This window comes from Bolinopsis microptera, chromosome 5 (genome assembly GCF_026151205.1).
Source record: "Bolinopsis microptera isolate Bmic1 chromosome 5, MBARI_Bmic_1.0, whole genome shotgun sequence".
Lineage (NCBI taxonomy): Eukaryota > Metazoa > Ctenophora > Tentaculata > Lobata > Bolinopsidae > Bolinopsis > Bolinopsis microptera.
In genome coordinates, this window is record NC_087076.1 from 14,875,680 (window position 1) to 14,900,060 (window position 24,381).

Consider the following 24,381-nt stretch of genomic DNA (forward strand, 5'->3'; position numbering starts at 1 on the left):
AGCTTTTCAATATCCCACCCATCCTTTAGGAGGATTTAATTTGATAATGGTTACACAGTTTTACGGTTTATTACGGAGAAATGGTGCACACACACACACACACCCACATGCATAGCCACTCGAGCTCACTTTCACATCGGAACTCATATAAACTCACACAAACTCACACGTAGCTAGAATCAGAGCATGCTCAATCACACACGGATCAGTATTCTTATCTTCCCGGTCTTAGATAACTACAGTACGAGCTCTAAAGAGTTGGTAACTGTAATCTTCTAGAGACTTCAAGATACGGACACTGACACTTAACCCAATGCAGCCCACACACAGCAGGCACCTTGTTTTGCTCTTGAGGGTCATACTGCTCATCGCTCGCTCCAGGTCCTCGCGCTCCACTGCAGACGAGCTGTTGCTGTAATGTGATCCCGCCGCCTCGTGTTCCTCAGGACCACGGAAAGAAACCGTCGAGATAAACGGCTCCTTGGTGGCCTCCGCGGGCTCCTCATCAGTTTGGTTTGAGAAGGGGTCATCTTGGGTAACCAGACTGTTACCATAAAACACACTTCGCCCACACACGATATCACCGCACTGTTTACTGTCCGACCTATTCCTAAATAACACGCTGTGAGTTACACTCGTGGACACGTGCACACTCAAAGTACACATGCGCAAACACATTTATAATTTATTCACACACACGTACATTTACAAACTCACACACGCACACTAAAATGTTCATTTAAATAACAAACATACAATTTATTATTTTATTTATTTTGGATTGTATAGTGCTGTTTAATCAACAATAATTATTACAGTTGAGCTATTAAAAAGTTAGATCTGAGTAAAACTTGCCGCACTGGGCCCGGTATGATTACACGTTTACTCGAGAAAAATGTGTAATATTAATCGAAGGATGCGCTGCAACTTTCAGTCATAAGTATCATGAATTGCGCGAGACAAATTTCTGTGAAATTATTATTAAATCCCACCTGAAATCGTTCACAATCGTCGACGCATTGGTTTCTGAAAGGATATAATATGTTAATATTGAATAAGGAGATGACGTGCTCACTTCTACACTAATCACTATGATATTTCATGTACAAATATTCATGGAAATCTTGAAAAAGATCCGATTTCCGAGATTCTTTCAATAGACTGTAGTCAGAAGTCAACCGTCAGTAGTCTGCCGTAAGCGTCTGTATAAATAATCAATTACTAGTTTATTTATGGAGCTAAAGAAAACATTTTTAGAGTGCGCGCAGCGCGCAAATTGTTATGGAAAATATAAATTGAGGCTCTTTAACAATAAAAAGAGTATACGCGCGCTCCATAAAGTCACCATCCAGTATGAGCCGAATGAGTTTCCCTATTTAGTCTAGAAATAACAATAAAGAAGTCGGCTGCTATTAGCTGACGGTGACTCTTCGTAGGAGGGGAAATATTGTCAAGGCACCCAACCTACTGTATTGTATCTAAATAGAAGCAAATTTGCACTTAGCATAACCGACTGCGTCCTATTGAACTCAAACATGGCTAGCATTGTTGGGAGCTTTGAATAATTCACATTTCTAATAGATTGCCTTACATGAGCCATAACATAACTTCACTTATGGTATATAAACGTCTCATATTATTATAGGCCGGTGCGGGCTCGCTTGCTACACGAAATGTAGAACCTTAGCCAAGGCTCAGTGGCTAAAATAGCCACTGTATCATTGCACCAATGCAGAGATTTTGGTACAGGGTTTGTGTCTCAAATAATGCTCACACAATTGCTCTCAGAGCTATTGTAAATGCAAATTATAAAGCAGAAGATTTAAGGACCCGTGCTCATGGCGCCTATAAGAGTATCTTCACTGCAAACTGTGGAGGAGGAAATTGTGCGTGAGGTCGACATTCCTCTCAGTGGTTTGAGTGGTTTTTCTGGAACGTTCTGTGTCTCTGAAGTCTGTTTGTCCGTGTTTTTGTCGGTCAGTTTGTCACGAGTTGGGTTTTGGTCCGTTGTCACAGTGGAGTCTGGATGAAATGTCCGTTAAAACACAGCGTACATTCGTACTGTCTGCACATAGTGATGTGTCATAAAACTACAGGTGTATTTGTAAGGGTTCACCATAGAGTTAAAATGTGTGTAAAGTGTGTGCATACCACACATACCTGAGTTAGTGAATATGTACAGCATGTCGCCTTGACAGTTGTCTCCTATCTTCTTGGAGCAGTCTCTGTGAGCATTGTACTTACAGTCTTTACATCGTACTCCTTGTCGTATCAGACCCATCAACTGTGGAGAGTGATAGAATTAGAGTTTGAAATAAACCTTTCATCATTTAACCTACAGTTCTTTATCATTAAAGTTGAGTCACCCAATGAAATCCACGTGGCAGAGCCTATACCATCTCCTTATAACACGTACCTATGCCTGTAAATCAGTAACTGTAAATACAATAGCTGTAAATTAGTAAATATAAGTAACAAAAAGCCGAGTACGGTGTAGTAGTCTAGTGTGTTGGCTGTTTACCATGTTTTGATGTTGTGGCCTCCCCCCTCACAGTGATATACTAGAACAGTGAGTTATACTGATGTAGTGAGTGTGTGTGTGTGTGTGTGATGGTGACAATTACTAGCGTGTCTCTGTATCTTTTAAAAGCTACTGAACATTAGATTTCATTACATTCTAATGTCAGACGGGCTAGAAAGCGCTAATGTTCTTGATAATAATCGTCGACAAACCTTGACACGCAGATCACAAAATAACACAGTCGGATTTGCGTGGCTCAAACGTAAATTGCGGTTGATTTATGCTGAGAATTTTTAAATTCGATTCAAACGCAGGGAATATTTCAGTGAGGATTGTTTATTTTCTTTTAAAACTTTAGCCAATGATAGGAGCCGGGGGAAAAGATAGAGGAAAATTCCTGCACGTATTGTCGGTCAAAGCAATATCAATTTGTTCGGAGGACCGGCCGCGGAACTAGACCCGGACAATCCAGGGACCGGCCGCGGAACTAGACCCGGACGATTTTGTTGCCGGCTTCTAAACGTCTATGTTATTAAAATAGCCCGCCCAATAAAGGTCTTCCCGTCCCAGGTCACGTCCAGGATCTTGCACCTGGTCCTAAGTTAAACACGACCAGAGCTGGAAGTGCCACTGTTATATTTGTGTAATAGTCTAAGCGTGCTTCATTCTACATAGTTACAAACAGTAGTGTTGACAATTTGTTAAAATAATGCGCAATTACTGCAGGGTTTGTAAAACCCTAATAAAAGAAGGTATTTGTGTAGTAAAGTTTATTTTCGGATCTCAGGTGATTTGTTCTGAAGCAAGGTTTCTGTAGATTCAGCAAAGTATTGAGATACAGGATATAAATATAAAAATACGTTCGAATGACATTACCTAATTACTAATTGCTCTGTTAAAAGCCGGCGTTATTTCCTGCAATCAAGGGAACTCGACATTCCGGAAAAACTTTTGGGCAAATTTGACCTTTACCGGGTTTTTACGATTTGTTGATGGATTGTTGAACCCGTGAATTACGCTCTTATTCGTTCTATTCCCTGTAATGACTCATGTCTTTCTTCCTTGTTTTCGGCATCGTCAAAATTCAACCGTAATTAACAACACCCATATCTTAAATGGAGTCCCGAATCTGATCTTCTCTACTACATTTTTGCACACTTGAACACAAACACACGATATGTATATCACAACTATTTTCTTCTCATAAAGCTGCATACAGCCTACATGTAGCTGCTCTCGAATACTACACACTACAACTACATCAATACAATCATCTAGATATAGAACCCACATATCACTCTATAATAATATAGTACAAGGTTAGAAATATGAAACTTTATCCCCATAATTGTACAGTAGCAGTACCCTTCAAGGGATCGGGACCGCCTCCCCACTGCTAAGGCGGAGAGAGAGCACCTTCTCCGACCTGTATCAGTTAATTATTGGTAGGTGCTGAATGTGCTGAAGGTGCTGCATGTGCGTGTGTGCTATAATTAATGTTATTCGCATTGTGGCACTTGTGCCAGGTTACTAACCAGTAATTAAAGCCATGATATAACAAGCCACAGGGTATCACGTGGTCCACTATCAGAATATATTAACTTGTGCCGTCAAGGAATTACAGTTCGACATTATTTATGATTTCTGTACTTAAAGTTGAGGATGTAGCACCCACACTCCACAGCAGGGGCAGATCTTTTTTAAGTGATAAAGTGTACAGCAGCTTTTATCAGACTCAATTATAACCACGTGGAGAGAGGCGCTAATTAATAAACAATTTATGACAATTAGCCTGGCGACGTAGTCGCGCTGGGGGGAGAGAAAAATTGGTGGAGTGTGAGCATTACATTACACACATATATCAACACTGGAGGGATGTTGAAATATCAACACTGGGCGGATGTTGAAATTAGCGCACGTCTTTAGTGTTCAGGATAATGTAGTGTACAATGAACCGGACGTGAAGTGTCATTCTGTAAACTTTACACGCTCTAACTGCACGTTACACTGTTGACACTCCGGTGTGTAACGCCGTTACAGCGTTACAGCGTTACAGCGTGTCAAGTGTGCGTCAACGAGTAAGACAACATGTCTGTCTCTGTTACAGAGCGCTGTGTAAATGTAGACGACATTATTTGACAGACAGGGGGGGGGGTCAGTTAGTGAGATGACAGGATATCTATCAGTTAGCATACATAATAATCCTGATCACACTAAAACAATGGTATTGGCAGTGCGGAAGTGGTAACAGGTAAAGAGCAAACAGTAAAGGGTAAAGAGCAAAAGGTAGAGATAAAAGAGCAAAGGACATTGAGCAAAGAGTAAAAAGCAAAGTGCAAAGAACAATGAACGAAGTACAAAGAGCAAAATTGTGATGATCTGAAAGAGATCAACAGAATTAACCAACTATTTTATGCACATAAAATCATAGTTACTTTTAATAGTACAAAACTAGGTGTAATATACAAGGTGTACCATCAAAGATGTAGCACAATAAAAGGTTTAGCCTGTAAAAGGTAACTACAGTTAAAGGTACACACTTACCAGCTTGCTACAGAACTGACAGACAGTAGGTAATCTGTAGGAGTGAACCACCCAGTGGTGGGGCACCGACATGCTCATGCTGCCGGACACTGCGGACCCTGAATCTGCTGACTGCTGAAATGATGGTAACAGTTAGTCACTAAGTAACTGTAATTAGTAACTGTAATTAGTAACAGTAATCGGTTAGTATAGTTGGGGATTAGTGACTTGTATGTGTTGGAGTTAGGTTAGAAACATTAAATCAGCCATATGATCAGCATGGTGTTGTCGTTGGAGAACACGGATATTACTTATTGCTTCTTTAAGATCCAGTGAACTCTAAGCCATTGTTACAAGAGATTAGTTGGCAAGTGAGGGCAGCGAACGGTGGAAATTGTTCCAGTGAATTGTATACAAAGATTAGCTAAATGTACGTTGCAAAATTGTGGGCAAAGATAAAAATAGGCGGTCCCGGTGCACAATATTTAAGAAAATATCAAAGGAAAACGTAACAACGAAAAACACTTATAACGATTCGAAGTCGGTTAACGAAATAAGTGTACAAAAGACTACTTCGCGCAATCTACATTCATGTCTTGATTTACACAAAGCTGAAAGTTGTCTTGATATCTACAAGGCACACCACCCATTATTAATGTCAACAATTTAATGGGTTTGTTGGGTATTTGTGAAGAGACGATAAAGGAGGAACTCACCCGAGAACTACCTCTTGCCCATGACGGCAGCAGTTTGACCATCAGGCTTTCACTTTCACGGCGGGATGATGTATTCGCTTTCACTTTGAAAGGGGAGGAAGGGGTTGGCTTTAAAAACGAGGAAACAATCACACGAACAAAGTAAATGCGAGGAGATCGGCGGCCAGCGGCAAATTACTTAATGGCTCGCACAGTCCTGATAAACGATCTTGCCATATTTTAGATCTCTGAGATTTGGAAATATTATTAGTCCAGCTTGATTGTCATAAGTTATGCAAATAACGCCATTTTCGTGACATATAAGGAGATAAGTTATATCAACGTTAGTTATATATAAGTTATATTATGCAAGTCAGCACTGGGCAGGAGGCGTCGGCGCCCAAAAAATAAGCCGGTAATTTGCGAAAGTAATAAATTCAACGTAGCAATAAGATGGAGAGTAAAGTGACGATCAATTAAATATGAGCGATAAAAATACAACAACACGGACAAATCATCTCGCAACTGGTGAGAGTCATGAGCTAAAAGGAAGCTTGATGTGGAGAAGTTGAAGTGACGGGTCTGAAATGTGGAACAGAGAATGTGGCCGGAGAGTAAGGTAAGAAAGTTGTAGTGTAAACGCGCGAACTCTCGCTATTTTCAGGTGTTGAAAGCTCCACTCTGTATAACATATTAGCATACATTAGGAGACGCCAGTTCGCCAATCAGCGTCCTGGGATTGTCTCAGCAGCCAATTAGAAGCAAGCTGGAAGGGTCACGTGAGTCAGATTGGGAGAATCAGATAGCTGGAGGCTAAACGGGAGATAAAGCAGGACTATGTAGTGTTTGCAGAGATTCTCCCTGCAATGTTGCCGTTCGGGGTGGTATTTTTAGCAACGGTCATGTATATACTGTATACCCTGTATACAAGCTGCAGAAGACGGCAGCAAATATTTCTCTAGAGGCGAGACTTGATTCGAGGCTGGAGATGAGGGTGAGACGGTGGAGACAGTTTCCCAACAGAGGCGACGAACTAATTTTATAACTAATACAGCTGTTAGAACTTTGTTGTTGATGTTAAGTCCACGAAACGACGGCAGTTGTTGGCGTAAGATGCCTTTGATCATGTTATCAATAAGGCTGATCGGGGGGGGGGGGGGGGGGGTAGTAATGACTACCAATGGAGACTTTTGGGGACTAATGGGGACTAAAAATCGTGGGGACTAGAGGTCAACTCGTTGACGTAATTCACCATTTGTCCCCATAAGTCCCCAGAATTTTTGACAGTTATTTATGGTTTTCAAGTTAGTTTAATAACGATACGATCGAGATGTTTTGTCCAAGATAAGAGTAGGATAAATCTAAATGGGGACTATTGGAGACTTTTGGGGACTAATGGGGACTAAAAATCATCTAAATGGGGACTAATGGAGACTTTTGGGGACTAATGGGGACTAAAAATCATGGGGAATCGGGGTAAAATCGTTGACGTAATTCCCCAAGTCCCCAAAAGAAGTCATTACGCCCCCCCCCCCCCCCCCCCCCCCGGCTGATCGTTAATAAATGTATGAAAACAAAAGAATGATACAGCGGCAACCCTCTTGCTTCAATTGATGTGACATTACCCATCATGTGCAAGGATCGACCGGGACCGCTTTTTTGGCCGGGACCGGGATTAAGCCGGGACCGGGAATATCCTTTATTGATTACAAGCACAGCTCACCACAACAAACCAGCACTTAACTCTGACAGTATTTTGTTGATTAATTGGTAAAGAATTTTGCTTTAAACTTCAGTTTTTCAAAAAAATCGTTCATTTGTGCAAAAAATGTTCGATAATTTAACAAATTTATTTTCTAAACTTAGAAAAAAATCCCGGTTCGGTCCCGGTCAAAATTCGGCATTTTAGCCGGGACCGGGATTAAGCCGGGATCCCGGTCGAACCTTGATCATGTGTAATAATATGTAATGGGACTATGGAGTAACTTTGAAGGAAGAATTCGAAATCATTACAATAAAACTTTATATTTCTGAGATACCTTTTGTACAGAAAGATAAATTAAAATATGTCAATATTTTGATTTTCCTTCTTCTAACAGTGCTCCATTGTGTAGATTGTGTTGTCATAGCAACATGTTCACAGGTCAACTACTGTCTTTAAGGCTCAATTGTCTTTGTCAACACGGTGGCCGGTGCATAATGAGATAGCGTTGTCAAGGTAACTGTAACAACAACCGCAAGGAAGACTACACAACCGTTGCCATAACAAGTTAGTTAGTTCCGATGTTAACAACAAAAAACAGTTACCTAAAAATGTTGATATACAAAAAATTGCGCGGCTCAGCATGGCGCAACAAAGCATGCTGCTTCCTCAATAGATATAACATACCTGGACAAGACTCTCGGAGCTGGAGAAGTTGTCGCTCCCACTTTCATGATCCTCCGGAGACTTTGGCGTACATTCTCTCAGTAGGTAGACACAGCGCTTGTGGTAGTTACGCGTACACCCTGCAGTGGGAGTTATATGTTACTTGTAAAACATCTAACAGTGACACATTGTTCCCTCCATTCATTTACCCTACAAGCCTCATTGATCTACAAACCCGCACTGTTTATTGTGTGTTACCGTCTCGTCTTTTTAATCTTATCGTTGAAATGATACGACATAGGTATCATGAAAGGAACGCAAAAATTACGTATTTCGTACCAAGGACGTTAATGGTCACGTCATTCTGCAGGTTATTCTGCATGAATCTTGTCGTTAGATAGTGAAATGAACCATACCTGACGTCAGATACGATAGATTCCAACTTTATTTTCAAAACGTTTTCAGTGTCTTTCATTGCAGTGTGCAGACTAGTGACAAATATGTAGTTCGAATCAAGGAGTGATTTAATACTTATAATAGAACTTCACTGATCCCTGGAAGACTGCCGTGATATCTATTAGATTTGGATCAACAAAAATATGACGTTCATGTTGATAAATTCAAGTCTGTTGTACGAACTTAGATTACTGTTGGTTGGTGTATCATGAACGGTTGCCAGAGAGTAAAGCTGTCAGCGTGATTAGATGAAGACTCATGAATAATGTAGAAATGCCATATCTGAAGACAAAAAAACGGTGTTTTCAAAATACGGTGTCTCTAAAACACCGAGTCTCCAAAACACCGTGTCTCTAACAACAGATATCCGCATTGTCACTAGTCTAACTCAGCTAATTACATTCTATTTACGCTTAATAAAGGCAATATATACAGGTTTATGTGGCGTCATGTAGTAGTAAAGCAGTACACACACCTGCTATTTTTTACAGAGTTGAAGAGTAGAAACTTGTTAGAAATAGTTTTACATAGACTCTCTCTCTCTCTCTGTACAGCGTGTGTACTTGTGACTCTATAATAATGATATCTGGTACACAACAATACACACAGTAATATCTTGTCTGTTTTCAGTTTATATTTACTATCTAGAGGCTGGTGGTGTCAAGTATCTCTCACTCAGGTGGGTAGCTATCAGCTGTAAAGTGTTTATCAGGTGTAAACACTGCTAAATGTGTAATGTTGTGTACTGTGATCGTTGTTTAATTGAGCAGGCAGTTAGTCCTACATTAGAGATATCCTACATTGGTCCTACATTGGTCCTACATTAGATATCATGACAAAACAGCAGCAACTAACAACTAACTAATAAACTATACAGCTATTATTATATATAAGATATGTGACATTGTCCACACTGTAATCTACATTCTATACTTTATAGCCCCTACTCCCCGTTATAGTTCCCAGTCTAGCTGCTACTACTGTTGTGCTAGCTGGCAATGTTGAATTTCACGGCTCACGGCTAATTATGGCCAGGTTTGTGTTGGACTGCCAAACGTTTGGTTAGGGATGTGAAAATGAAAATTTACAGAATGTGAGTACACATTGTAAAATGTGAATTGTGGAGGTGTAATATGTACCTATCGTGTTGATCACACGTTAAATTCACCAACAAATCACTCTAATTTCATTGACCACGTGATATAAGATTATATATTATATGTGTGTGTTGGCTATTGTCAGATGGTGGTGCCCCCTGATTATTCATAGCTTGATAAAATGTGCAGATTATAATTAAAGTTTCCTGTGGGTCACGTGATTTGTAGCACTGCTGTGATTGGTGGAAATGGGAAGAAAGCAGGTTTGTTGGTACTCGGTGGTGTATTAAAGCTTCAGTGCCAACATCGCTGGCAGCACCAATTGTTGTTAAAAGCAATCAGCTCTCTCCGATACATACTCCGACAATAAGTAACTAAACAACGTTGTGGCATTAATTGAAACCTGGTGGATGATGATAGTGGTAGGGTGGCAATACTGAGGGTGCTCAGTTGGGGCACTTTTTAAGGAACTGTAAATTATTTTATAAATCCTCAATCGCAGATGTCCACTCATTTATTTCTTGGTAAACGATTAAACTTTGGTCATAACCAGTACAGATATAAAATCTTAGTAATATTTCTTGAAATTTAATCTGTTGTGTGATTTCCACCAGAGCTCAAGTATGCAATTGTCAAGAAAATATCAAGTTAAAATTAGTCCACTAAAAATTTGCTGGTCGATACATAATATAAAATCTTATGTAGTTAATGAGTTTTGCTTGATTATCTATGAGATGTTCATCACATGAAGTTTATATCTCAGTTATACCAATCACATGGACTTCAGTGCCTCCCCACATTGGAAGATTTGGATGAAATCCAACACTTGGCCTTGTCAGTCACCGCATTTGTTTGTACACAGCAAATAGTTACAGTTGTTACATTTGCTGTGTCAGTCACCGCATTTGTTTGTACACAGCAAATAGTTACAGTTGTTACATTTGCTGTGTCAGTCACCGCATTTGTTTGTACACAGCAAATAGTTGCAGTTGTTACATTTTACATCGTGCTGTATCATTTAGTACCTGGTACCAGATACTCTAATAGACATGCGGACCTCCCGTCAGAACATCACTTTGAAGGTCTTGATAATATTTCTGGTTTTCCTGTGTTCCGCTTATATTTCACTGATACTCAGCGAGACTTGGTTCAGTGCCACATCTCAGGAGGAAACCAGGACGATGGGGATTGGAGAAGCGACTTTAGCGCGACAGGGTAGCGACCATGTTATGACTTCAACCCCTAATTGGGTGGAGATAAATGCCATCAGAATTCCTAACTCTGCAAGACGCGGGACTGATGAAACTAGAGTTCCAGTCACTGCAGAACCAAGGACTGATGAAGGGAGAATTTCAGCCTCTGAACCCAGGGCTGATGAAGGAAAAAAGAAGTTATTTGTGGTGATCGTGGCAGGCTTTAGAACAGGCAGCACACTTTTGGGAGAGTTCTTCAACAAGAATAATGAGATGTTCTATTTATTTGAGCCACTCCATCAGGTTCGTGCACTTTTGTTCATTTTTCTAACATCATGTAAACTTGTTAATTTCGAATGTTTACGGTTACAATGTATCGTAACACACAAGTAACGTGACTATCACGTGACTATCACCCTCCTCACGTGACTATCACCCTCCAGAACATCCTGTGGGAACACAGAGCAGAGATCTCCAGCTCCAAACCCTCCACCCCTCTCCTAGAGCTCCAACTACTCTACCTAAACCACCTCCTCAACTCATGCTCCATCTTCTCCTACTCAGAGTTCAGAAACCAGATGTTGAAACTCAGCTGTGGAACAACGGCGGAGAACCTGACCAAGTTCGGTAGAGAAGAGTGCGGAGAAGTTCCGCGTCACTTCATGTCCCAACTCTGTCAAAACCATGAAATTGTAGTCCTGAAAACTATCCGGATCAGGGACCTACGAGTTCTAGGTGAGATACCCAATATTAGGGAACACCAAGTTAAAATCATCCACTTATTAAGAGATCCCAGAGGGGTCGTGAACTCAAGAAGAAAGTTTCCCCACTTTTATCTCAGAGATCTAGATGAAGTTCCAGTGAAGCCCCTGACTAAGCGGAAGATCATGCAGACAGCAAGAGACTACTGTGACCATGAGTACCAGAACTTTCTTGTCACAGATTCAATACCAGACTGGCTGATAGGAAACTACTTACAAGTTACACACTCTCAAATTAGTACCCACCCCGTGGATACGCTAGAGAAACTGTACTCTTTCTTGGAACTAGATATTCCAGGTAATGTTAGAGAATGGGCTGAGAGTTTGTCAAGGACGGGCGAGTCTGAGGTTGGGGCTCTGACGACTCGTAAGAATTCAACAGAGGTTATGGAAAAATGGAGACGTGAGTTGGAGCCTCGTTTTGTACGGGTTATAGAGAAGACTTGTAAACATTTGATGGGCAGATTGGGAATTTTTAAGTGACGTTACCAACTTATGTGACGTGAACGCGCGGTTAACATCTATTAGATCATAATGAATTACCCATATATATACCAATATATATATTACCCACATAATGAATTACCCACACGAATAATCTTATTAAAATATTTTAAAGGTATTTCTTTTAAAATTTTATCTGAACATGATTTAACAGTGTACAAATTATTCAATATTTTATCATCACCCAGCGAGCTAATATCACTCTTTGATTGCGGCCTTGTGAAATTCATCATGTGTTAATCTATTTATTATTTAACTTGATAACTTCGTTAACCATGATTAACACAAATCAAGTAGAAAGCAAAGAAACTAACGTTTGCACTGGAGTCCCTGCTTGACGAGCCCCATTAGCATCTGGCCACACCGGTCACAGAATGCAGGTAGCCTGTAAGACTTGACCGCTAGGTCGTGTTGAAGATAATCCTTCTTGGCAGGCTCCGCGGAGGCTGAAATAAACTTTGTGTTATATTGGAGTAACTGTAAAGTTATTGTAGTCATGATAAGTCGCTATTTTTTAATGACGAATTGGCTTTCAGTGGTGGATATATATAATATGCAAAAAGTCCTTGTTTTATTAGAATATTATTAGTCTTTACACTGGGGTGGGAGATAAGTGCAAGTATTATAGAATACTCGTGTATCTGTACACATATGGTACACACTTAAGCACTTCACTCCAAGGGTAGTCTAAATATTGCATATATTTGTATGATTTTGTTGGGTGGTGTGTATTTGCGAATAGAGCTCAAACTTCGCATCTGAATTAGTGAACAAGCATATCGGAAAAATCAAGGCACTGGGACTGGACCGGGAATTGAACCCGGGAATGCAATGAGTAGAGTAATGATAATAATAGCTATGATTACGTGAACAAAGCCGTTGGAAATTTCAGGGTATCTAGGGCCTGGGTAGTTTAGCGGTTATAACACCAGTCCGGATAGCTGGAGGTCCCGGGTTCAATTCCCGGTCCAGTCCCAGTGCCTTGATTTTTCCGATATGCTTGTTCACTAATTCAGATGCGAAGTTTGAGCTCTATTCGCAAATACACACCACCCAACAAAATATTATTAGTCGCTATAATTGTCGCTATATTGTTAATAGCTCGCCATAATATTCGCTATTGTTAATAACTATTGGCTTTAAGTTACGAATATGTAAAAAAACATGCAATCATCATGCCAGCTTTATAGTTGAACAATAAGATTGATGACAACTTTTATTATATCAAGATCGGTTAACCGATGATATTGATATTGATGTTGTGGACACATAATGTTTCATCTGCACTCAACATGTGCATTATATATGACTCCCAGCGTATTACACGCGGTTATAAAACTGTTACTTTACTAAACATAATAATAATAATTATAGTATTCGTGGAATGTAAAAGTTGAATCAAGTAATCTAAGATCACATGTAGCAGTTATAGTAGTACAAGTAGTAATACCCAGTAAGTACCCACAACTCACAACTCACAAGTCACAGGTTCGTTAGTGTACAAATATTACATTCCTCTGTTAGAGTACATACTGTACTAAGTTCCCTAAATTACCCTAATTAATTTAAGGGGCACCCCGGCTCTCCCACTAAACCCAAATACCTAGACATTCATTTGTATAGTGTGTAAAAGTCTAGTAGTTACACTGTCTCCCAATACAAAGTTGATCCAGACATGCGGCAATAGTTCAAGTTGTGTTACAGTAAAGCGATCAATGAATTGTTCGTATATAATACCCGCATGTACTCCATACCAAGTCCAAATTATATTTTGCAATCCTACAATTCTATATGTCTAGGTAAATTATATGGCTGATTTAAATTTTAAAACCAGAAGCCCCCTATAATATGAATTATGCGATAAATTATATTTGATCTTTGAAACCCCGCCGAAGTAAAAATTATACGCGATCCCACAAAGTGTTTAAAACATCTATACAAGGCAAATAAACAGTGTAAGAATAAACATGCTCCCTAGTCTTCATTGTGTTTCGTTATGTTTAAATCATCAGCTCCAAGTACCCGTATTTTGGACGTACTTACTTATTTCTTCAGTCATCATCTCACTATTTCATTTTACGTTCACTCCCCTTACACAATAATTCTCAATTTGTGTGTCGATCCAAATTATCAAGCGTCAATAGTAAATGAATTTATTCAGGTTATCATATTGGACTAATGTAATTTGGATTTTAGGATCGACCACCTGGAAGTAACCTGTCAAAGCAAATCCCTTCTTAAATAGGAGGAGGTAATGACAAGCAGTTGCTCGAAAATAAGGAAGGAAAAAAGAAAAGAAAACTTGCTCCACAAACCCATATCAGCTGAGGAAAAGAATGGGTACAGTAAACTGAAAACGGGTGAAAGCATTGGATCACTACCATGAGGCAGGTAACTACCAGTAAGGCTCATAGCAGGAGAAGGAACGTGCAATAAAACCACTCGGTATTGTGGCCCTCCTCTCTACCTGGCCTGTAACCCATGTTTGGGGTGATATAGAGAGAGAGAGAGAGAAGCTTTACTCTATTATTACATACTGTAGATTGACAGATCCAGTATTATAGAGTGATACCCCGATACCCAGTACTACCCATCTATACAGGTGTCATACTTATAACTTACGGTACTAAAAGCACTTAAGATACTTCAAACTGTGTCAACTTGGATCTGTTCGGATAGTTGGGTGTTGCTTAAGAGGTTGTTGTCTTCTGTTTAAGCGGTTTAGTCTTAAGAAAAATGTAAGGAATTGTAAAATGAGTAAAAACTCACGATAATAAATGGGAAACAAGATAAGAAATTCCTGCAAGGAACAGGGAGGCTTAAATAACAGGGTCACCAAAAACGGAAGTTTAATAAAATTGGGAGATTTGTTATAACTCCCTTGAGGATTAGCAGGAGATTTTAACGGACAGGACAATTCCTCTACAATTCCCCTACAATTCTACTACAATTCCACTACAATTCTACTACAATTCCACTACAATTCCTCTACAATTCCTCTACAATTCCACTACAATTCCTCTACAATTCCTCTACAATTCCACTATAATTCGTCTACAATTCGTCTACAATTCTACTACAATTCGTCTACAATTCCTCTACAATTCCACTACAATTCCTCTACAATTCCTCTACAATTCCTCTACGATTCGTCTACAATTCCACTACAATTCCTCTACAATTTCTCTACAATTTCTCTACAATTCCACTACAATTCCTCTACAATTCCATTACAATCCCACTACAATTCCTCTACAATTCCATTACAATCCCACTACAATTCCTCTACAATTCCATTACAATCCCATTACAATTCCATTACAATCCCACTACAATTCTACTACAATTCCTCTACAATTCCACTACAATTCTACTACAATTCTACTACAATTCCAACTACAATTCCACTACAATTCCCCTAAAATTCCTCTACAATTCCACCTCAGATCACACATCGACGGGATTGACCCTGTTAGGCTCAGGATTTTTAACAATTCAACTAACCATAGTTGGCTTGCCTCTCCCTGGCAGTTCATAAGGGTCAATTTGAAGAGCTTGAGTGACAAATTGACTGTAGTATTTTAGTCAAGTAGACATCTAAAAGGAAAGTCCTACGAAAGTGGGTCCCAATTTGCGTCACGTTGAATACATGCATGGCTATAACTGACGAACACTACGTGGGACATCCCATTATGAACCAAAAATATCATCTAAATGATCCGTTGGTCGCTGTAATCGCTAAAATTAGGTCTCAGAGAATCTAAATATGCCTAAAATACCTGCCATGGCCCGTACCTTTAATATCTCTGTAAGTGCTCCATGCCTTCTTATGATCTACACATCCACAACCTGACTCGGATGAGATTTTCCTGCTCGGCAAACAAACGAACAACATGATAGCTAAGAAATGAGAGCCAACAAGTGAGCTAGAAGATCGTAAGCACGAGTGATTGAGTCATCGGAGCAATGTTTGTAAACATGATAGCAGAGCAGCTCATCATATAACAATTATCACTGTCCACAACTCACGCCCTCGCCGTTAATATTTAGATACACGTGTGGCGTAACTCTTTTTTTAATATGTTTTAATATATTTGATGATGATTGTCGTAGTTCTTTTTTAACACATTTTGGAGTTGTTGAGAATGATTTAATCTGCAGTTGCATTTTTTGTTTTTAGAGCAGCAAGTAATGGTGGAACTGAACGAAAAGTTAAACCATCAAACTTCAACGTCACTAAAAGTAAAACGTTTAAATTTTTGTTTGATCTGTTACCATGTTATTTTCATCAGTTAATATCAACTTACAGAAAAGAGAAATACTGAAACTTCTGCAAAAAAGTGGTTGAAAATGAGGCTGCATATCATGTTTCCCTGCCATTAATAAAGGGTGGAAGGCAAGAGTTCAAAACATAAGAAAAATAAACGTAACTGGCAAGAAACACTTAGCATCAAATATTTTACGCGGATCAAAGAAATATTGTCAAAGAAATCTCGAATTGAAACTTTTAGTCATGTGACGAGGAGAGAAGTCAAGTGTCAAGTCAGATTATGGTTGATGTGATATATTCATTTATACCAACGAGATTTACCCAAGTAAATAAGAACCTATTTATCTTATTTTCTACCAACGCCCACGCCCCACCCGGCTACTTAGTGAGCCGCAGAATACAGGAGCGAATAGGTTATGCAGAATAAACATCAGATACATATAATATATATAATACTTAAACCAAGAACTTCACAAGAGGCAAAGATCTTTATCAGTTATTTATTACTCTTTGATAAAAATGTTATATGTGATATTCGATCATACAATGAATCTTTACCAAATGGCTATGGTTAATCTCACGCTATCAAGCAACGCCTTAGATAATGAGCTAAGGAGAGAATTAATGTTTACTCAATAAACAAAAGATGCAACTCATAGACATTTAGCCATATTTTAATATATAAAACTATTATATACAACTTTCACTAGTTGCTTTGGGAAGTATTTAAACCACTTATCGCAGGCAGCTGAATGAACGTAACAGGTGATACCTGATAGTCAACTGTCACAGAGATTCGTGCTAACTGCCGGTGCTCTGACTAGGGCACCCGCCACTAACCCCCGTTTATATTTACCTCTAGATTCACATTTGTGTATGTGTCGGAGCAGGTCCGGCAGATCCGGACCTACTTCCTCCATCCTCTCATCGGGCACTCTCTATATCAGTAACCTGCATATCATCGCTGGGTGTGGTGTCGCCTTGTAGTGAGGGGGTGGGGGTTAAACCCCCCTCCTCCGGCCCGTTTAGCCCGTTCATTAGGAGGAACTCAGTGTTGTTTTCAGACAATTGCATTCTTTGAAATATCACATGATCAGATTTAAAAAGTTAACTCAAAGACAAACAAGATCTTGACATCAAGACTGATAAGTGGTGCAAATGGTGCGTGGCATTACTGGCTCACTGCTAAATTGAACAAAGTAGAATGGGACGGAAGGTAAAAGATAACCAGCTAGGTTTATGTCCACTGTCCAGGTGTTCGGATATTTAACATATCATTAACAGTGTGTCAGGTATATTATGTCAGGTACTGGATTAACAGGTTGAATATTTTTAGTATTTACATTCTGTGACTAGCCGCCTGAATTCACCTCAGATGTGCGCAAAAGGACTAATCATTTTTATATCAAAAGGAACTGCACAACTATTCAACTACGCGAGGGTATTGAAGGTAAGGAAGTAGCATCGTACCCCGTACCAGTGGTACCAGTGGTGTCAGTGGTGTCAGCGAGTAGAGGGTAGAGGGTCCCCAGGGAAAACCAATTCCACTCACCCAGAGCACCAAAGGATCCGAGGCCCGCTTTTTTGACCAGAAGCAAGGAAATTGGTTAATTGAGGAGTAAATCGATCGTACTTAAACGATGCTATTTCGACATTAGTCAAGTTGCATAATTGGTTCAAAAACAAATGGCATATCTATAATTAGCCAGCTACAAATTGAAGTTCATGAAGAAGGGTGTGAACTGTGAATTTATGATTTTGAGGGTAAATTAAAAATTAATTAACTCCTACAACAAAGGGAAATCTTCGTAAAACTGGGGATCAGGAAATTAGCACTGAATATGCTTGTCAGTTGGTTTAGTAACGAATTGATGATTTATTGACTAATAAACAGAAATACAACGGCAAAGAATTAAGAAACCGATCGAGAGAAGAAACAAAACAAATTTATCAGATAATCAACTGACACCATTGAATCCCGTACTTATAAAAACGGAGGAGACGTTTTAAAAGGAGTCCTAGTCATCCTTATCGGGCACGACACTAATCGTGACGTCACAATTCAAAATATGTACTGATATCACGATAGTCGATAACGTTTAACATATTTAATTAATTATACGTTTAACATATTTAATTTAATTATACTGGTTAGATAAACATGATAAAATGCACGCTGATAACTGAAAGTTAAACTGCATCTACTTCAGTAAGTTATAAAATAGAGGGAAATATGAAGAAGATAACCTGAATTCTGTGTAATGATGTGATCACGTGATATTATATGATCTCGTATGACTTTTAAAGAATCCCACGGGTCATGTTTAATCAATATCTCATATAGACAATAGCATTACGTAGTGCAGCGAGGAGTGAAACAGACGAGTTGTCAAGCATTATATCAACATTAGATCCCAACACTACATACTTAAACTAAATGTCGGTCAGATGTATAAAACGCAAAACTTGCGATCATCCAACGAGCTTTTTAAAAAAAAATTACGCTTATACCTATATAAGGACATATTAGAGTATATTTCAGCTATGGGTTCAAGTTTTCGTTTTCAAATAAAAGACAACGACGCATTATCAAAATAGCAATGTTTAAGTATCTCCATAACGTGCGAACGTTTTGAATATATATCACAGATTCAATCGACAAACAGTGCTGGCTTAAAACGTATATAGAATGATACAATACGATGATCTAACATGGCTAAAGTAAACATCAATTAAAATATATTAAACCGTCGTGAGTCATTTGCCAATATATTCAATATCTTTTGACACGCGTTAGCCGATTTCAATTATCGTTCATTGAATTAAAATTTCCTTTTGTACGGTTCCCTATGAGTCATCATTTTAATTGTTAGTCTTGATACAGCGAGGATCGACTAAAAACCCAAAAACGGTAAACTATGGACAGCAAAGAAATGCACAACAGCCAATGGTAACCAGTCACCAGTCACCAGTCACCAGTCACCAGTCACCAGTCACCAGTCACCAGTCACCAGTCACCAGTCACCAGTCACCAGTCACCAGTCACCAGTCACCAGTCACCAGTCACCAGTCACCAGTCACCAGTCACCAGTCACCAGTCACCAGTCACCAGTCACCAGTCACCAGTCACCAGTCACCAGTCACCAGTCACCAGTCACCAGTCACCAGTCACCAGTCACCAGTCACCAGTAACCACCTAAGGAACTATTGACAGTAAGCAAAGTAATGCACAATAGCCCACAGTAACACGATAATACACGACTGCACTTCTACCTTATCTGGGATCAAATATCTCGTACTATATATATCACTATTATATCACTATTATATCACCCAAGAAGAAGATATACACTGTGCGCGACACGATAGTGTAACTAGATCATCTGTGATAACGGTCTGGAACTCACTGCTACACAAATTATCACGGTAACTGTTTTTCTTATAATTATATTTTATGCGTCTTATAGTTGATACAAGAAAAACGACACTCTTCTTTGCGAAGAGGATTAGGAATCTTGGAACTAAATTAATTAATTGTGTAAAATCTTACAGTCAACATATGTATTTATTCTACACATAATATATTGTACGTGGTATTTCTGTACGTGTGTTTCTAGTATGTGGGATATCAGTTGCAAAGCTGATCTCGAAACTTTGCAAATTTTCAATCGTTTAAAAGGAAATACGTTATTTTGATCCCTCCCGCAATGTAACGGTATGTTCGGTATTTAAGTGGCTAAATTGGTTTTACGTAAATGATTCGACTGCAAACCACAAAATTCTTTGATTATGTTGAGCAATATTATAGAGCAACAACAGGATATTAAAATGCACTAATTCGCTCCAACAAAAAAGTTACAGAACCAGTAACCACCTCACCCATATCATTTACCAGTCGTTTGCAGGTCATATCAGAAATGGGTTATTATAGAGATTTACCTCTTATTACCATAAATTACTTCTAATCACCATAAATTATATCTAATTACTTATTAACAAATTGTAATTACATGCCATGAACTTTATTTAATTACCGCTGATGACGATCTCGATGATATCCCCAGGTAAGAAGCGGTCCTCCTCTCCCACAACTTGTAACTTGTACTCAGAGTCAAGTTCATTATGTCTGAAGAAGCAGAGCTGAGGTAGTGAGTATCCCTGGTCACCAAACTGAAGATATTTTACAGGTTAGTGAGTATCCCTGGTCACCAAACTGAAGATATTTTACAGGTTAGTGAGTATCCCTGGTCACCAAACTGAAGATATTTACAGGTTAGTGAGTATCCCTGGTCACCAAACTGAAGATATTTTACAGGTTAGTGAGTATCCCTGGTCACCAAACTGAAGATATTTTACGGGTTAGTGAGTATCCCTGGTCACCGAACTGAAGATATTTACAGGTTAGTGAGTATCCCTGGTCACCAAACTGAAGATATTTTACAGGTTAGTGAGTATCCCTGGTCACCGAACTGAAGATATTTACAGGTTAGTGAGTATCCCTGGTCACCAAACTGAAGATATTTTACAGGTTAGTATCCCTGGTCACCAAACTGAAGATATTTTACAGGTTAGTATCCCCTTGTGTCAACTTCATTATTTCAAGTGTCATACAGGCGTAATTTCCCTTCGCAAATTATCATAACATCCGCTGACTAAATTTGAATTGACCAAGACAATGTTATTTTGGGATATCGACTGACAAGTATTTTCCGAATAACTTTTAAATTTTCGATGTCGTTTAACTCGAAATAGTAAAACGCCGATATTTAACTCTTGCTGGAGCCTTGCTATATGGTTAATAGTCACACAATTCGCGGCAGTATCTAGATAACTTGACTACTGCTAACATGGGATTGGATCGGGCAGTATCCACGAACCTTCACACAGCTTTTTACAACTCCACGAAGAATTATTGTGAAATTCTACCGTAGTTATGGAGTATAAGTTATAACGTTAGAATTGGACGGCGAAATTGTACTGTAATCTTTCTTGTAATTAACCTAATAAGGCGTAAGTTGTAATATAAGTCATGATTGAGTAGTCAGCTATACTATTATTTACCGTCACCCTGAACTACGACGACCATCTAAATATGCGAAACAAAGCTATTGTTTACAGGTAAAACACGATCTTTAAGCCTTCGATTCAGTTTTAAATATAATGACCAACTCTCTACAGGGAAAGGGAGAGGGAGAGGGAAAGGGAGAGGGAGAGGGAGAGGGAGAGGGAGAAGGAGAGGGAGAGGGAGAGGGAGAGGGAGAGGGAGAGGGAGAGGGAGAGGGAGAGGGAGAGGGAGAGGGAGAGGGAGAGGGAGAGGGAGAGGGAGAGGGAGAGGGAGAGGGAGAGGGAGAGGGAGAGGGAGAGGGAGAGGGAGAGGGAGAGGGAGAGGGAGAGGGAGAGGGAGAGGGAGAGGGAGAGGGAGAGGGAGAGGGAGAGGGAGAGGGAGAGGGAGAGGGAGAGGGAGAGGGAGAGGGAGAGGGAGAGGGAGAGGGAGAGGGAGAGGGAGAGGGAGAGGGAGAGGGAGAGGGAGAGGGAGAGGGAGAGGGAGAGGGAGAGGGAGAGGGAGAGGGAGAGGGAGAGGGAGAGGGAGAGGGAGAGGGAGAGGGAGAGGGAGAGGGAGAGGGAGAGGGAGAGGGAGTCACCAGTCACCAGTCACCAGTCACCAGTCACCAGTCACCAGTCACCAGTCACCAGTCACCAGTCACCAGTCACCAGTCACCAGTCACCAGTCACCAGTCACCAGTCACCAGTCACCAGTCACCAGTCACCAGTCACCAGTCACCAGTCACCAGTTAGTTGCAGCAGTAGACGCTCCAATTGACGCTATAATAGCACTTTTGCCTTGTGTACTTATTATTTTCACTTGGATACAGATTGCTATTGCACAAGTACAGTGTGCTTGTCAAGGCTCACAGTACGTCGCGGCTGCATGCTGCTCGTGTATGTAACGCACAGAACACGCAGCTTTTGCAGGTACTATTCAATTTAACAAATTTATCATTTTATTCTTATTTAAATGTCGTTTTATGTTGACCAAAGAAAAAAAGTCTATGAAGTTTAAAGAAACAAAACGTGGCTTTGTTTAATAGTCATGTTAAATTTTCAAAATAAATGTCATCCACGCTAAAGAATGCGTTATATTAAGTAGTTATAAGTCATATCAAGTATTAAAAAGTAAGTAAACAAGATTAAGTAATATTTAAAATAAAAGAAGACTTATAAATGAGTTAAAGAAGTATTTCCACGGACCTTCTGCAGTATTGAGTTGAATATTTTGATGCGTATATTATCATCCCCCTCATCTATCTCTAACACTTGTCTGTGAAAACCGAACTTGTATACCAACTGCATTCTGAAACGCCAAGTTAAATCGTACAGCAATTACCTTGTAAATCATAATTAAAGTCAATTAAACAATCATTTATTGGATGATTACTAATTAACAGTATTTCAGTTTGCATAAAGTGTCGCCTGGCAGCAATGTAAACACCAGGTGTTATGAACCACGTGACCCACAACAGTAATCACGTGGTATCGTTATGATAACACGTGGTGTTGTTATGGCAACATGATTCGTTGCTATGTCAGGTACCACAGGTACTGAGTAGAGTACAGTAAATAAAAGGAGCTACAAAGTTGGAATTTATAATTATTTTCAGGTGCATTATTCAGTGGGTCAGGATTGAACTTGCACAGCTCAATTTTAATTATTTAATGTTATCTTGATGATAAAACTGCGTTGAAATTGAGCATTTTCCCTTCGAGAACGCACAAAAGAAACCAATCATGCGCCGAACAACTGGCACAGTTTCGTGACTACTATTTATAGTAATCACGAAACTTTTTATAAATACGCACTAGCTATAAATCTCTCATCTTGCACTCCCCCCGACAAGAAGAATAATAATAGTTTTGTAAAATTTAGCGGTGGCAACATGTGCAGAGTGTGCACCGCCGTTATTTAGCAGCACGTGCCACTTTCTAACACCCCTTTATCACCACGGAGTTATAGAAAGTTAACAAAAGAGAAGTAAATGGTCGTTAGGAGAACTCTAAACTCAATGCTATATATAATATATATTATATATATATATATTTATATAATTGTGGGTGGCGTCTATGGCGGCATTTTGTGAGGATCTCCGTCCTGGAGTTAAGTGTGGGTCACCACACGGCAGTGCAACTGCCGCTCCAGGAACTCCTGCCCACTAGACGGAAAGTGCCTATCGAAGTCTGTGGTATACATGGCGACCCTCCGTACGGAAAATGAGAAGCACCACTACATCGGAATGACGGAGGGCACATTCAAGGACCGGTACAACGGGCACACGTCATCATTTCGCCTGGAGCGGTACCGAAATAGAACCAAACTGTCGGAGAAGATCTGGTCCTTCAAAGACCGTGGGTTAGAATTCAGGATCGAATGGAAAATAATCAGACGTGGACACGGATACAGAGCCGGCCAGAACAGCTGCGATCTGTGCACGTCTGAGAAATTAGAAATCTTACTTCGATCCTCTGACCCACACTTACTTAACTCCAGGACGGAAATCCTCACAAAATGCCGCCATAAACGGAAATTCCTTTTATAATCTAATGACTCATACATCTAACCCCTAGTATTGTTTCACGAGTGATTGTTTATGTTAAATTTTAGCTTTGTAATTTTGATTTTAGTTCCTATGCCTCAGTTGTCACTGATGATATCATGGTTTTGTATCATGATTGAAACATTTGTCTGACTCAACCGGTCGTTTCATTTTGTATATATTTATATATATATTCTCACTTACCTTGTAGTTTAGAATAATTGATGATAACATAGAACACTGCGAGGATCTCGTTACTTCAGGTCATTGACGGTGTATTCAGGTCATTACGCTACAATTAAATTTACATCAGTTTTACATCAGTTTTACATCAGTTTTACATCAGTTTTACATCAGTTTTACATCATTTTTTCAGCTGCTACTAAATAAAGCAGCTGTGGTAG

The 24,381-nt window shown here is 39.6% G+C and overlaps 2 protein-coding genes and 1 non-coding gene across 22 annotated transcripts in view; 2 read left to right on the plus strand and 1 right to left on the minus strand.

Moving 5' to 3' along the window:
• LOC134814888 (serine/threonine-protein kinase D1-like) overlaps window positions 1-24,281 on the minus strand; it is a 30,694-nt gene extending 6,413 nt beyond the window's left edge. For 4 of the 20 annotated variants that reach the window (XM_063823202.1, XM_063823206.1, XM_063823204.1 and 1 more), the window contains exons 1-8: window positions 24,182-24,281; window positions 22,638-22,740; window positions 20,423-20,558; window positions 12,433-12,564; window positions 8,129-8,247; window positions 5,066-5,179; window positions 2,161-2,284; window positions 993-1,026 (exon numbers count right to left, since the gene is read on the minus strand). In XM_063823202.1, coding sequence (XP_063679272.1) covers window positions 993-1,026; window positions 2,161-2,284; window positions 5,066-5,179; window positions 8,129-8,247; window positions 12,433-12,564; window positions 20,423-20,558; window positions 22,638-22,739 — 761 coding nt within the window. In that variant the 5' untranslated portion in view covers window position 22,740; window positions 24,182-24,281. Of the gene's footprint in view, window positions 1-337; window positions 611-992; window positions 1,027-2,160; window positions 2,285-5,065; window positions 5,180-5,760; window positions 5,930-8,128; window positions 8,248-12,432; window positions 12,565-15,913; window positions 16,135-17,244; window positions 17,466-20,422; window positions 20,559-22,637; window positions 22,741-24,181 lie in introns of those variants that run through there. The other 16 variants (XM_063823211.1, XM_063823209.1, XM_063823208.1 and 13 more) reach the window with 12 other exon arrangements.
• Window positions 10,710-12,163, plus strand: LOC134814695 (carbohydrate sulfotransferase 3-like). Its single transcript, XM_063822875.1, has 2 exons — window positions 10,710-11,170; window positions 11,317-12,163. Exons 1-2 carry the CDS (start codon window positions 10,710-10,712, stop codon window positions 12,095-12,097), a joined length of 1,242 nt encoding a protein of 413 aa, XP_063678945.1. The 3' UTR covers window positions 12,098-12,163.
• On the plus strand, window positions 13,020-13,093 carry Trnas-gga (transfer RNA serine (anticodon GGA)). The gene has a single exon. It is a non-coding gene; the product is annotated as a tRNA-Ser (tRNA).
• Window positions 24,282-24,381: the final 100 nt, after the last annotated feature.

What these genes read in the sequence shown, in the direction of transcription:
- LOC134814695 (XM_063822875.1), top strand. Translation starts at nt 10,710, where the DNA reads ATGCGGACCTCCCGTCAGAACATCACTTTGAAGGTCTTGATAATATTT. An exon ending in CATCAGGTTCGTGCACTTTT is followed by an intron (nt 11,171 to 11,316) that starts GTTCATTTTTCT and finishes GTGGGAACACAG; the next exon opens with AGCAGAGATCTCCAGCTCCA.